Source organism: Enhydra lutris, unplaced genomic scaffold (assembly GCF_002288905.1).
Source record: "Enhydra lutris kenyoni isolate GAN:26980312 unplaced genomic scaffold, ASM228890v2 scaffoldscaffold40, whole genome shotgun sequence".
Classification (NCBI taxonomy): Eukaryota; Metazoa; Chordata; class Mammalia; order Carnivora; family Mustelidae; genus Enhydra; species Enhydra lutris.
Window position 1 is genome coordinate 11,092,284 of NW_019154124.1, and position 14,845 is coordinate 11,107,128.

The following is a 14,845-nucleotide window of genomic DNA, read 5'->3' on the forward strand; positions in this document are numbered from 1 at the left end:
GTCCTGTGTTACACAGAGTGTTCTGTACTTAGAGCCAATCCCTCATTACTCTAACCCCTGTGACATAATTCATTATTTTAAAAAATTAACTTTCAAAAAAGATAATTTCACCTGTCCAAAATACTATTTTCTCTCTCCTGATTGGATTCAGACTATTATAAATGATAGGGAGAGAGGACAGAAGGGACATCAGGTAACCCTGCAAAGGCCCCACAACCACCATAAGCTGGAAGTGGTTAAACGGTGAATTTGACAAGTGACTTAACAAAACTAAAATTTGAAAGTCATGTTTAAATTAGATTTTTGGGTTCTTTGCAGGTGACATTCATCTAGAATTTGTTTTCCCTATAATTGTTATTTGAAATTAAGCATGATTTGTAGTATGATGCTCCATACATTTGGTGTATTTCTTTAAAGACAGAAAAAAGGTTTGCAATTTACAGTATGAGCCAGACCATTCAATTTTAATATGGCTTATAAAATTAGATGGCTTTTATTTTTAAAATATTAATAATATTCTCTTAAAAGTCTTCTGAGATATTTACCATTAGGAAATATCCCTTGATTATACTAAATTAATATATTTATATTATGGTAAAATTAAACAATGTACTTTCTTCTGTGATATCACTAATTAATTTGTAGTAAAATCCCATTGTGGCATTTAAGCAGTACCTTATTTATAGAGGCTCAGAATTACAGAAGGTCAAATAGTAAAAGCATAATAACCATACACTGAAATTCCCCAAGATAACCACTTTCTTAATGATGCATAATGAAAGCTGCTTGTTTTGAGAGGAAACTGGAGCTTCTAAAATTCCTGTTAAAAGGCATAATAGTGTTCATTGTAGATGTCCCATTTGCTTTCCACTAAGATTTTGGGATGACAGGAGAAAAGGAGGGGAGTCCAAAAAGTGGACATGTTATTTCTGACTGCCATTGTTAACAGTGAGAACGACTGGTTATGAGAATGTTTTCTCTGATCAAAAATGAACTGCGGACACGTCTCTGGCTAAGTCTATTGGACTACAATTCTATTTCACATGATACTTGAGGAGAGCTATGCTAGTTACTGAATCACTGATTTCAAAAGGTACTTAAATGTACGATTACACAGAATACTGAAATATAGGTTACAGAAATATTCTTGAGAAACTATGCAGATTGTAGAACCATTTTCTGGTTAAAATGCCCTAATAATAATAAGAGTGCAGTTTTTCATGTCAGCTGCTAGGAAATAATAAAGCATGTAATGATGAACTGAGGGCTGATTCTCTTGGTAGAAAGAAACACCACTTCAAATGACAGCTAACTGCATTTCCCATTAATGAGTTCAACAACATTTTTCTAACTCTAACAGATTTTGCATTTTTGGTCACATACAAAAAAGTAAACTTCACATACTCAAAAATGCCTTTAAAACCCAACCCTGGTCCTACCGGCTGATCTAATTGGTATTATGTGGATCATTACTTTAAGCTCACCTCGGTCATCTCTTATGGATTATTAGTGATAGTTCTGAATTCTTAGCCATGATAATGAATTTGGACTGTTGTTAAACCCAAATTAATTCAATAAACGTGTACCATATAGTTCACAAGATTTCCAGGAATCTCAGTGTTGCTGCCCAAATACTACTGTCCCAGAATGAATTCTCCACATTCCCTAATTCATATCATGGCTCCTATATCAAGGTCCAGGATGAGTCTCAATAACAGACTGAGGGTTATGCACCCACACAAAAATGCCAGAGAATCTAGAAGGGCAAATAGCTGGTCTTTTCAGATTCTGTGTTACAAGCTGGGCTCTGCTCTCCAGTAAAACTTTCAACCTGGGAAATACCCAAGATACGGAAAGGATTCTCTATCTGCTACAGTAATACAAAATAACTTAATGAACAATCTCAAATCTCCTGTTTATTAGCACAAAGTTTATTTCTTACTCATTTGAAGTCTAAGCGATATATTACTAGCCCCAGGGGCACAGATACTGCTACAAGATGGTATTCAATGACCTAGAGCTGGTAGCGCTTTTGTCTTTTTCAGCGTCGGGTTTCTAGAGTCTCTCAGAAGTGTGGAGAGGGCACACCACGTCCTAACAATCACAGGTTTGAACGGAGACCTCTTACTTCCACTCATACTACTGGTGCTAGATAGATACAAAGGAGGTCTGACAAGTATAGTGCCTGGTGGGGTGTCATTTGCAAAGGCAAAAATTCACAATGGAATGAGAAGACACAATTTTGGCAGGCAGCTAGCAACCTTGGCCATAGGTACAGATGGACAATTAAATATAAGTAATGTCCACTACTCTAACACGAGTTTTCTGTTGTCAGCGACGTTTTGAGTAAACGACCTCTAAAATGAGAGATGAAGATGGGCTAAGTTCAGAACTCAGTTAAGTATAAAAAAGATGTCGGATTTAAGAATGATTTCTTGGGGCGCCTGGGTGGCTCAGTGGGTTAAAGCCTCTGCCTTCGGCTCAGGTCATGATCCCAGGGTCCTGGGATCGAGCTCTGCATCAGGCTCTCTGCTCCGCGGGGAGCCTGCTTCCTCCTCTCTCTCTGCCTACTTCTGATCTCTGTAAAAAAAAAAAAAAAAAAAAAAAAAGTTCTGATTAAAAAAAAAAGAATGATTTCTTGATTCAGGCCCCTAGGTGTCTGACCCTTGATTCCGGCTCAGGTCAGGACCTCATGGTCATGGGACAGAGCCCTGCCTTGTGCTCTGTGCTCAGTGGAGATTCTACTGAAGATTTTCTGTTCTTTTGCCCCTCCCCACTGTGTTCTCTCTTTTTTTTTTTTTTTTTTTAAAGCTTGACTTCTAGACTAAATCTTAGGACTGAGATTGCTAGCACAAGAAACTGACTAGAAGAAAATAAGTAGAAACCAACTCTGTATTGTTTTTTATGCTGTTTGTGTTACCAATGCAACTACAAGTCTAGACTGCAGAAATCTTGTCCCCGTTTTGAACCCAAAAGCAGTATCTGGGCTCAAAAACTTCTGCAGAAACAGCAAGATAGGAAAGCTGTTTAGCCCCAAGCACATCCCTCTTCGGACCTGCCAGAGAGGGCTACAAACAGAAGGGTTACTCCCAAAGGAAACCAATGGGCTAATCAAGAAATCTTCTTTATCCAAGAGTAGGCGGTCTTTGTGTTTCTTACCCAAGGAATTGTGATAGGTACCCTAAACCTGTGACTGCCGTGTACTTCCTACTCTTTTTTCAAATGACACTTTTTATTATGATCATCCAGAAGACAGTATCATTGCATAGAAGATACCTGGGCAATAATGGAAACAGGGGGGGAAAAAAGAGTAACTGGTATTCTGCTGTATTAGAAACAGTAAATTAGGAAACGTTGCATCAACATGATGGAAAGTATTGCATGTTCCCTGGAGATCCTGGATTTTTATCCGGATGTACTAACTTGGTGGGATGTTGGATCATCTCCTATGGAAAGATGGTGAGTGTGTTCTACATGTCGGGGGGAAAAACTTAGGCACAGATATTCGGATGACCAAAGAAACAGTCTGTGGGCTTTAAAATACTCTTCTCCATCCTCCTAGTAATAGTACCTCCCAAGTTTTAGGTGATTACGTACTAGAAACTATTTCTCAGTCTCTCTTGCCACAGTGGGGCCATGTGATGAAATTCCCATCAACAGCATTTGAAAAGCAACACATGTACAACTCTTTGGTCATGCTGTTTGCCTTTCACTAATTTTCCCCTTCTTTTTCACCTTAACGATAAATATGATAAGTGTCGATCCAGTTTTGGTCATACAGATGGGGACAACAACCCAAAGAATGGCACACAGATGGGACCACACTTGCTCTACAACTAATCTACCATTAAGGTAAGAGTTTTACCTGAGAGAAATATATGTAGTCTCTGTCATGATAGCCATTGTTTAATTTAACTGAACCAATAATCTGATAGGGGTCAGAACTCTACCCCATTATACAGAGCTAAACGTAAAGGAAGGGAACACTTCCCAGAGTGTCGGAAATCTCCTTCACTATTTCTTTCTGACATTCCTCTATCTTCTTAGGACTATTATTTTGGCCCCGAAGCAAAAGCTTATTGCTTAGATACTGATATTACTAAAATCTAGTTCATTTTCTTGTCTTATCTTTCATCTATCATTACTGAATTTAGGGGCACACATGGGTCTGAAAAGCAACTGTCTCCCAACAATTTTCATTCCCAAGTCAAGTTTTCAAATGCTGAATGACTGAAGCTTGATGGCACAGAGCCACTGAGGAGAGGCAGAGGCAGAAGGCAAAACTGGCAGAAGGAAGCCATTCCACTGGAACCAATGCTCATAGGAAGAGTCTATCCTCTTGTCTCTTCTTTACATGTTCTTGTCTGATTGGTAACAGCCCAGTGTAGAACTTCAGAAATCAGCTTGGTACTAGTCTACCTAAATTTTTCATTGCTTGAATTACTGAGCCTTTTTCAGTAAAATGAGAGGAAGGATGCCTATTTCCCACTTCCAAGGGTTATAGATAAGAGTCAATGATTTACACACACAACACTTAGAACTAAGTTGGCACATAATAGGCAATCCATATGTGAATGTTAGAAAACAGTATCATTGGGTTACTGGAACTACTTATTATAGAGAGAGGTTTTAAATAGAATAGACGATGTGCTTAGATTTTCACTGCCTACAAGCACGTTCCTATTACTAGGGCTTGGAACGTTCTATCATTTCCCATCCTACTCCATTGCCAATGATGCAGGCTGCTGTCATAGAGTCAATAAAAATTTCCTGGGCATCTAAAAAAGGACTACATGAGGTCATTCCAGAAATCCCATGGAGAACACTGGCATAGATTAAGGGGAGTAGGATGGGAAAGGGGTATAGGCACAGGGCTAGAAAATTGCAACAATGAGTTTCTTGACAGTTTCCATCTGTGCTTTGCCCTTGTTTCACTTTATTTAGAAATAATTCTCTTAAATTCTCCTTGGATAAACTTGTTTTCAGCTGAAGTAGCTGTTATGTTAATCTGTCCAGCTTAATTTAACACCTATTATTCACTATACACAAGGCATTGTCATAGGTGATATGGGAAGTATACACACATACACACATGCATGCCCACACAGACATACCCGCACACCCACACAAACACACACACATGCACACACCCCAGCTATCACTACCAGCAGTTGCTAACACTGCAATGCTTTTTATAAAGAATATATACAGACTTTATTTGGAAGGAAGATAAAATTTGATGGCTATTATAATATCAGTGAAAAACAATTTCTCTAAGAGTAAAAAAAAGATTGCTTTAGGGGAAAGGTTTCACATGAAAGGTGGTGCTTGTATTCTATGTAAATGACAGGTAAGATACCTATGACCAGGGATGGAGCTCTGATATTGAAACATTGAGAAGATCTGAAAATAGGTTATAAAAAATAAAACAAACAAAAGGAGAGAAAGGGGCAATGTAGGAGTACGTGATCAAGATTGAACCAGGTAGTAAGTAAAACCAGAGATGCACATTGGGTTAAGGTCTTCGGACGATCCGAACTCTGCAGTCAGGGAGCCAGATGTCATTAAGTCAACAATTCCAAGACTGTATAATTTGACTTGAGAACTGATAACCTAAACTGGGTTTCTAACTTGTTAATCTACTTATCCGCTATCTCTTGGCACTGCATTTTAATCTAACATGTTCATAATTTTTTCTCTCACCTGTGAACTTCTCCAGAGCAAAATTCACTCTTTCTAGTATTTGAATTCTTAGAATAGCTTGGTTTCTTAGGCAACAGGCCATTTGCTTGTTCTTACCACTTTACCAACTTGCAACCCATACTTGACTATATTGATTCAATTAATGCAATTTTGGGGGGATTTTAATTTAGTTACTGAGCCATGAGGTTTGATGTCCACATATCCCTGTTTTGACTTGAGAGTGCCGTTGATATCACTGGGGTAGTATGTCCAGAACATCTCTAACTTAGAGATAAATGAGCAGCACTAACTCACATACAGACAGACTGTATCATATCCAAGGATAAATCACTGTAGTTCGGAAAACAAAAGCATTATTACAAAATGATTTGCTGGTAATTCTACCAATGCCAGAAAAGCAATACGGAAAACATTTTCATTGAACATGAAGGGTTATCTGTCTGTCAGCAGGAGCAGCAGACGACAAACACGTTGTGCAGTTAAGTGGAATATTCAGTAAAGTAAATAGTGCACAAAGACATACGCATTTAGATGGCCCCCAAGTAGTTATTAGCTGTGGCTCAGAAATAAGCTTGAAAACACAAGTTCTAGAAAGATGAAGATTTACTGAAGAATCATTTCAGGTATGTGCTACATAGAGAAAAATGAGAACTCTGACAGAAGAAGTTTCCCGTTTGGTAAGCAAACAAATCCAATGAGATAATATTGATATATTCATAAAAGCAAAAAAAAATTTGATTCTACAAAAACAAGTTACCTGTTTTTTGTAAGTCAATACCTCTTAGACAATGTTGATAATACGTTCCTTATTTTATTTGGCGTAGCTAACAGAAGTGCTTAGAAAGCTGCCTGAATTTGTGACAAAGATGTTAATTTTTCCTCCATAAAATATAGTGAACATAAAATGAATTACACAGCAAAGATGTTCCTATGTATGTAAAAATGGGTGGCATGAGGTATAGAAATGGAACAATGTGTAAAAGAAAAAAGAACAGAATGAGAGAGCTCCTTCAGACGTTAAAAAGAACTGAAGCTTTTTAGCAAGACTTATTCTCATATTTCATATACAGTGTTATCTACCATCCAGGTTTACAAGCAACTTCCAGGTTCATATTAGTATCTAACTACTCTTTCCTGTCAGCAATAAAATAAATCACTTAATTTAAGCTTGACTGAATCCATAGTTGATTGCAAAATCAACTATTACAAAATCAACTATTACAACCCTTATGTGTGAAAAACAAGACAGGTTTAGGTAAGAGGGGTAAGAGATGAGGCTATACAAAAGGCAATTAAAATAAGCCTACTGAATCTCTGTGAATCAGGATCAATTGCGAATTTCAGGAAAATATTGTGTATGTGTGTGTGTGTGTGTGTGTGTGTGTGTGTGTGTGAGAGATTACTGTTCTAAACCAAACTTACCAGTTTACTCCCCAAATAAAAATCCTTCTGGTATTTTTTTTTCAGCATACAGTGCCAACATTCTCATATCCACTGAAACTAAACATTATAGTCATCTTAACTTACACCTTTGTCTGTCACCAAATTCATTTATTTTATTATATTATCAGATAGAATTCAGATATAACAATGCATTAATTTGATACACTTCTCTGGGCAGTGCTAGGTGAAAAAGTCAGACAGATAACAATAAATATTATATGATCTCTCTTACATGTGGAATCTAAGGAAGCTGTACTCACAGAGAGTAGAATGATGGTGGCCTGGGGTGGGGGGAGAAATTATAGAGTGAGGTTGGCCATAGGGTACAAACGTCCAGTCAAAAGATGAGTAAGTTCTAGAGGAACAGCATGGTGAGTATAGTTAGTAATATATTACCTACTTGGAAGTCACTAAGAAACGGCATCTTAAATGGTCTCCCCACAAAAGAGAAATGACAATCATGTGAGGTGATAGGGAGGTGTTACCCAGCACTGCAAATCACTTTGCAATATATAAGTGTATCAATATATTTTTTTGGTAATGTCTCTAATATCCTCATTTTTTTCTATCCAAAGAGTCTCCTTTTTAAATTCCTATTTGGGAGGTGCCTGGGGTACGGGTTCAGTTAGTTAAGTATCAGCCTTTGGCTCAGATCATGATCTCCGGGTCCTGATAACAAGCCGCATGTCAGGCTTCCTGCTCAGAGGGAATCTGCTTCTTTCTCTCCCTCTGCCCCTCCCCATCACTCATTCTCTCTCTTTCTGTCTCTCAAATGAATAAATAAAATCTTTTTAAAAATTTGAAAAATTGATTCCTGTTTGGTCCCTGTTCACATCTTTAACATCCCACATCTGATCGTTACAATAGTGTACCTTCTGGTCAAGGTTCTCTTGGTGTTTCTCCTTCCAATGAAAATATACACTGTTTTAGCTACTCTATTCCACGGCTCAGAATGTCGGTGGTATTTTCCTACATGTTAAATCCCAAACAATTCTGACATTAGAAGCCACGTAATATGCCGTTAATCGAAGTTTTGATCTGATAGCACACTTCTGTAACAAACTCTTAGATTAACTGGGCTTACGAGCCTCTCACAGTACGTGCTCATCTCCGGTTCTCACTTGGTGCCTTTCTTCCTTCTAATTTTCCTTCAACTTGATTTTTCAATCCATAGTTCATAAACCAAGCCCATAACTCTGGTCTCTAATCACTTTGCCTCTTTCAAAACTCCTATAGCAAATCTATTGTTACAGCCAGTCTAATTTATCTGACATTTAATCATTTAATGATCTGTATGGTAATCTAAATTTCAAGATATATAAAGGATGACTCCTTAATTAGATTAAAATATCAGGCAGATAGGAAAAATTTGGTCTTTTAAAACACTCATGTGGGGGCACCTAAGTGGCTCAGTAGGTTAAGCATCTGCCTTCAGCTCAAGCTCATGGTCTCAGGGTCCTTGGATCGAGCCCTGCTCGGCGGGGAGTCTGCTTCTCCCTCTGCCTCTATGCACTTGATCTTTCTCTCTCTCTCTAATAAGTAAAATCTCTTTCAAAGCTTTAAAAAATAAAAAATAAAAGACAAATGTGCACAGAGTAACCATGTCAGAGGTGTTTTTGTCCTTGAGTATCTCTTCTCTCCTTCTCACCTAGTAGAGCTTCTGCTTCGTCAGCTGCATAATGACCACCTTGAAGGTAACTGGGCCCATGAGGCCACTAAATTCTGGCCAACATCCCACAACAGGAAAGGTTTTATGTGACGTCCAACAAGTACCCTCAACAGGAGGGAGAATACCATTCTTTGTCCCTTAAGAAAGAACACAAGTAACAGTGGTGGGCCTAAGGCAGAGGCCACACTCGGATGACAGAAATCAAACAGGCTGTGGACCCCTTCTTTGGGTAGCATCCCTATCAGCTCCTGTCTACACAATGATGGATACGCTGACTTAAGGGAGAAACTAACTTCCATAGTGTTGAAATCAAATCATTTTTGTAATTAGTAGTATTCCTAACCAGTATACTGGATTTTAAGAATTATCAGCATAAAAACACGATAGTATAATCACTTCCATCTCAAGTTTGTTTATACAGCGATCTGCAAATACAATACATTTATAGTTAAACCTTGCATCCATTCACGAATGGCAAAGTAAAAAAGAAAATGGCATTTTTAAAAAAAGATAGCTGATCACAGTACTTCTATACATACCATAAATATCAAGGCTCTTCTATACATACCATAAATATCAAGTACTTCTATACATACCATAAATACCAAGACACTATCCCATTTTCTTCAAATTGGCTAGAAATCGATCACAAATGCTGCCTTCATAAATAACCAAGAAGGGGGAAAAAAGTATTCTTTGGATTAAGCTGTCATCTGCTGACTGATATTTCAAGTACTTCTGAGCTCTTTTCCAAAAAGTACTAAACAACTCAAGACCAATTCACCATCCATAAGGAAAAAATATGTCACTTCATACACTTTGCACACAGGTTCTTTTGCATTTTATTCTAGCAAATCTTAGCAGATATAACAACAAAGAATTGTCTCCCAGAGGTATATTTAACACTAACTCAACAAGTAATAGGTCACTTTATTGTAATCCCATGGTTTTGAAATGAACAAATGAAGGAGGGCAGAGAAAGAACAAGTGCTTAATAAGACATTAAGAAAATGTCATATGAAAATGAAGTAGATTTTTGGTTTTTTATTCTGCAAATACAACTAATTATCTGAAAAAAAGAGTAAGTACTGCTTCCATTGGCATTTCAGTGAGCCACTAATTCCTAATTACAATCCCAATTACAGCAGGAATTAAAATACTTGCAGGAGATATTAATAGGTAAATGAATAATTTGTACCTCTGTTTTAACGATGGGTAAAAATTCACAAAGTTGACAGCTCTTGAAAGCAGTTTAATAGCGTTAAAGTTCATTTATCCAAATCATTTAAGAGCTTTCAAAGGAAGGCACTCATAAATTAAAGTGATTTTCCAGTTAGCACATACTCAATGAAGATGGCTCTAGACATGGGCTCTGGCTTCGGCTATGCCATGAAGCTAGTCCTAGGACTTCTTGTCCCACAACAAAGACCATGGACTTCGCAAATACTGAAGCCTCAACATTTAAGTAGGTAATGTTACTGTATGCGCTGGAAATCATCTTCCATCATCCCAAATTAACTTGTGATGAAATAGGCTCACAGGAATAACATAATATGACTTAGGCAAAGTAAGCAAATCTGCTGATAGAACTTTTCACATGCATCAAGACCTCTTCTTCACCCAATATACTGTCCTTTCCAGGTCCCAGCCAGGACCCTGGGATCATGACCTGAACCAAAAGCAGACACTTAACCAACTGAGCCACCCAGGCACCCATGTGGCAAAAAATTTTTAAAAGATAGTTGACAGAATTTTTTTTTAAAGGTTTTATTTATTTATTTGACAGAGATCACAAGTAGGCAGAAAGGCAGGCTGAGAGAGAGGAGGAAGCAGGCTCCCTGCCGAGCAGAGAGTCCGATGCGGGGCTCGATCCCAGAACCCTGAGACCATGACCTGAGCTGAAGGCAGAGGCTTTAACCCACTGAGCCACCCAGGTGCCCCAACAGAATTTTTTCAAATATAAAATCTCTACACTTAGATTAATATAATAAATTCTGTTTGATCCCCACAAGAATTCTATGACATAATGTGGAAGCTCATTTTCCTGTATTACAAATGCAGAAACTCAGAGCGTGACAGATACAGTTGATAATCTAGCTAAAAGAAATATAAGACACCAAGTTAAATCTGAATATTGATAAAGATTGGATATTTTTAGTATATTTCCCAAATATTGCATAACTATATTAAAAAATTCTTTGCTGTCTGTGTGAAATTCACACTTAACTGAGCAACTTTTATTTTACCTGGAACCCTCATTGAGAAGTGTCTTAACCAAGGTCAGAGGCTAAAACCTTCATCTCTGGACCACTTCCACCATGTGGTATTAACTGGTAGATATTACTGCTTAGAATTGTGGAAGGGGTTATAAACAGATGGCTATTTCAGTTTCCCTGTCAACTGACTCTAATTTCAATTATGTTCCATTTCTCACATGAAGACAAAAATGAATTTAGGCAAAATTATTCTAGTTGATACTCACTCTTATAAAAATGCCTACTGTTTTCTATTTCCAAAGTACTTTACAGTTTATTATCTCATTGGTAACAACTTTCAGGGAATAAACTGAGAAGTTGGTGGGTTTTCTTGTCTTGTTTTCTAGATTTGATGATCAAGGCTGAGCAAATTTAGAAAATCCAACCAGTTTCTCACAGCTACTAGGGAGATCTAAGCCTGAGGTATAAATCTTGTTATATAAAAATCCAATTATGTAAAAGTAACATATATTCTATTTCCATTCATAGTAAGATAATTAACAATATTAAAGGCTATTTTTGACCTTTACTTTAACAGACACTTATTAGGGATGAGACACTCTACCTTATCCTGACTTTATCAAAATGGTAAGATCAGAGGAAAAAAGTATGACTTCCTGAGTAATTTTTAAAAATGACTTCACTTTAAAAAAAAAAAAAAATAAGTCTTTAAACTTGAAAAAAGTGTTGGATGTATTAAAAGCCTGTCAGCATCAACACAAATATGGTGGCTTAGTTCCAAATTTTAATATTATCTTAATGTCTTTGATAAAGAGACTTGGTTCTATTATATTGGTAATAAAAAAAACAAAACAATTCATTCAGGTTTTAAACAAAAACAAAACAAAAAAAGGGTGGGGGAGGAAATTCTGCCATTTGTGACAACATGTATGAACCCAGAGAATATCACACTAAGGGAAGTAAGCCAAACAAAGAAAGAAAAATACTACATGATACCACTTCCATGAGGAATCTGAAAGAGCAAAGTCACAGAAGTGGGGTAGAATGGTGGTTGCCTGGGGCTGGGGCATGTGGGAAATGGGGAGGTACTAGTCAGAGGATACGAAGTTTTAATGATGCAGGAGGAATAAATCCTAGAGATCTTCTATTTAACATAATACCTATAGTTAAAATTACTATATTACACATCTAAATAATTGCTAGCCCTCTTATCACAAAAAACAGAATAATAAGACGGTGGGAAGAAATTTCTGGAGATGATGGATAGGTTTACAATATTGACTGTAGCGATGGTATCAGGGGTGTATACTTATCTCCCAACTCATCAAGTTGTACCCATCACGTACGGCTTTTGTATGTCAAAAGTAGTCAGAAACAAAATGAAATAAAAAGAACTTAGGAAAAGATCACCAAAGTTTCAATTACATCAAGTGTATATCATAGTAGTCGAGACAGCCATTTTAAATGACCTCCTCTAACAGGTAAATGAATTCAAGCCATCAGTCCCCAGGGAACCAACTTTCTGGCACACCTTTGTTGAAAAATTAAGTATCGCGAGAGGCTGAGGGTTGCTTCCACGGCTAATATTATGGAGGTATCATAAGGATTCAGCTAAATTAAACACTGAAAAATCTTTTCCAAAATAAAGTGGACAAATGTCAACAAATTTAAAAATATATGAAGAGGGTTAAGAAAAAAAAAATCAAAGCTATTACCTTTGATTAGCCTTTAAAATAAAAGAATATAGAAGATAATTAATAAGGCTAAAAGTTAACTGTTATTTGTAAAAAGAACCATCTTTAAAAAATGCTCGTAGCTCAACCTATCTTTCCTTCCTCCTCTTGACCCCATGTTTTCTCTCTCCTTTCTTCTTAATGCAATCTTCCCTCTGCTCCCCCTTCCTATTTCTCTTAGAATCTTTGTCTCTGTTGTTATTCTCAGCATCATTAATTTCCCTTTGGTACTGGGCTCTTGGTTTTTCATTGTTACACCAATTTTCTCTCTTTTTTTTCTACCTTTCCATCAATTTCTCATAAATGGAATTGGTAACGAGGCAATATATTTTAGAAGATTTTACAGCTATATAATGCTATAAGTTATTGACAGATGTATTCTTATATCTGTGTATTACTGAATAGGTCACCAAGCGTCTAATTACTATGTCTCAAAATGACACTTAGAAATGTTTTTGTAAGACCTGATATAAATACCTAAATAACTTTATAAAATTATAAACTTTATAAACTACATAAAAGCCTAAATAACTTCAAGGTTTATTATTTTTTAAAAGAATTTACCTATTTATTTATTTGACAGAGAGAGAAAGAGAGAGAACAAGCAGGCAGAGCAGGGAGAGGGAGAAGCAGGGGCCCCATGAGCAGAGAGTTTGATGTGGGATTCAATTACGTATTACATAGATACTAACATTATTTTATTAACTCGTGATTTTTTTCAACAATGAAAAATAAAGTAGGTCTTGACTAGCCCACTGGGTTTCTACAAAAGACCTGTCACTGATCTTACCATCTGGCGTTCACATCCATGCAGAATGTCTACCTAATCGGAGTGCTATTCAGTCTGAGGAGGGCCACATAATTGTCTATTTAATGTTATTGCCATACAAAGCTACAGATTAGCTAATGCCTATTTCACTCCATTTTCACTGGTGTGTCTTTTATTTTGAATAACTCTACTTGTTAAAAATACTTAGGAAACTTCAGTCTCACAAAAAATTCTTCTATATATCACAATTGTTTAAAGCCAAATTACCTAATATCCCATAAAGATCAAGCAAAAAGCATTTGTGCTTGTCAGCCTGCTCTAAAAGGTGAATTTAGAAATACCAGCAGACATTTCACTTAGCCTTTTCAACAGGTTCTTGGGATCTATACACATCATATACTTTTCTTTTTTGTTCATGATTTATTTCTCCTTACCCTCCTTTGTGAGAATAAAGGATATTACAAAAGGGTTCATTCATTTTAATGTGTAAAATACACTGATCTTCTCTGAATACACATCATCACGAAGATGCCCTCAGAAGTAATCCAACCGGGTACTTACACGAGCTCTATTTTCTTTGAATTTTCACTTTATTTCTCATCATACTCATTTGAACAAATCCCCATTCACGGATTAAAGCAAAGCATCAACACTCTTCAGATAAAACAACACTGACTTGAAATCTGGAGTAATATTTCAGGGAGCTTCTAAAAATTCTATTCCACTCTCCACTGCGATTCAACACGTTGTCCGTGCTGAGCAGATGGACCCTCGTCTCAGAATTGTTTTAAGGTTCATGATAACCTCCTGTCCCAAGTGCATAGACACCTGCTCACGGCACCACTGCAGCCTGGCCGGACTCCAGACGCCAAGAGCGGCAGCTGCGCCTGAGGCCTCGTGGTTTAAAGTGATTTGGGTAGATACAGAACCATGTAAGGAAGAATACACTTTCCTAATCAAAGTAGCGTGATATCTTTTTCTCACAATATGGGAGAAGCTAACAGATATTAGAAATAAAGAAATATTAAGTCTGGTACTTACATTTTATTGGATACCTACTGAGTCATTAAGCACTTACCTGGGTAATACCGGGCAAGGCCCGTGGCACTGCCGAACACCTGCCACAGCAATGAAGGATCTTCCTCTCGATTTTTTTTGAAAATTTCATCTAAGGCACTTGTCCAGTTGAGTTCATTTAACACAATCGTTGCTGATGAAAATAAAAAAAAAAAAAAGAAGAAAGAAAAAATTCAAATTTATTATTACTATTCGAATCCATCATTTATTTGCCAAATAATGTTACAGCTTTTCA

General features: G+C 36.9%; 1 protein-coding gene across 7 annotated transcripts in view; it reads right to left on the bottom strand.

Annotated features, from left to right (window-relative positions):
- The window catches only part of LOC111155265 (calcium voltage-gated channel auxiliary subunit alpha2delta 1), a 504,879-nt gene that overhangs the window by 123,464 nt on the left and 366,570 nt on the right, over nt 1-14,845 (bottom strand). For all 7 annotated transcript variants that reach the window (XM_022515388.1, XM_022515390.1, XM_022515387.1 and 4 more), the window contains exon 7: nt 14,612-14,743. In XM_022515388.1, the coding sequence (XP_022371096.1) occupies nt 14,612-14,743 (132 nt within the window). The remainder of the gene's footprint in view (nt 1-14,611; nt 14,744-14,845) is intronic.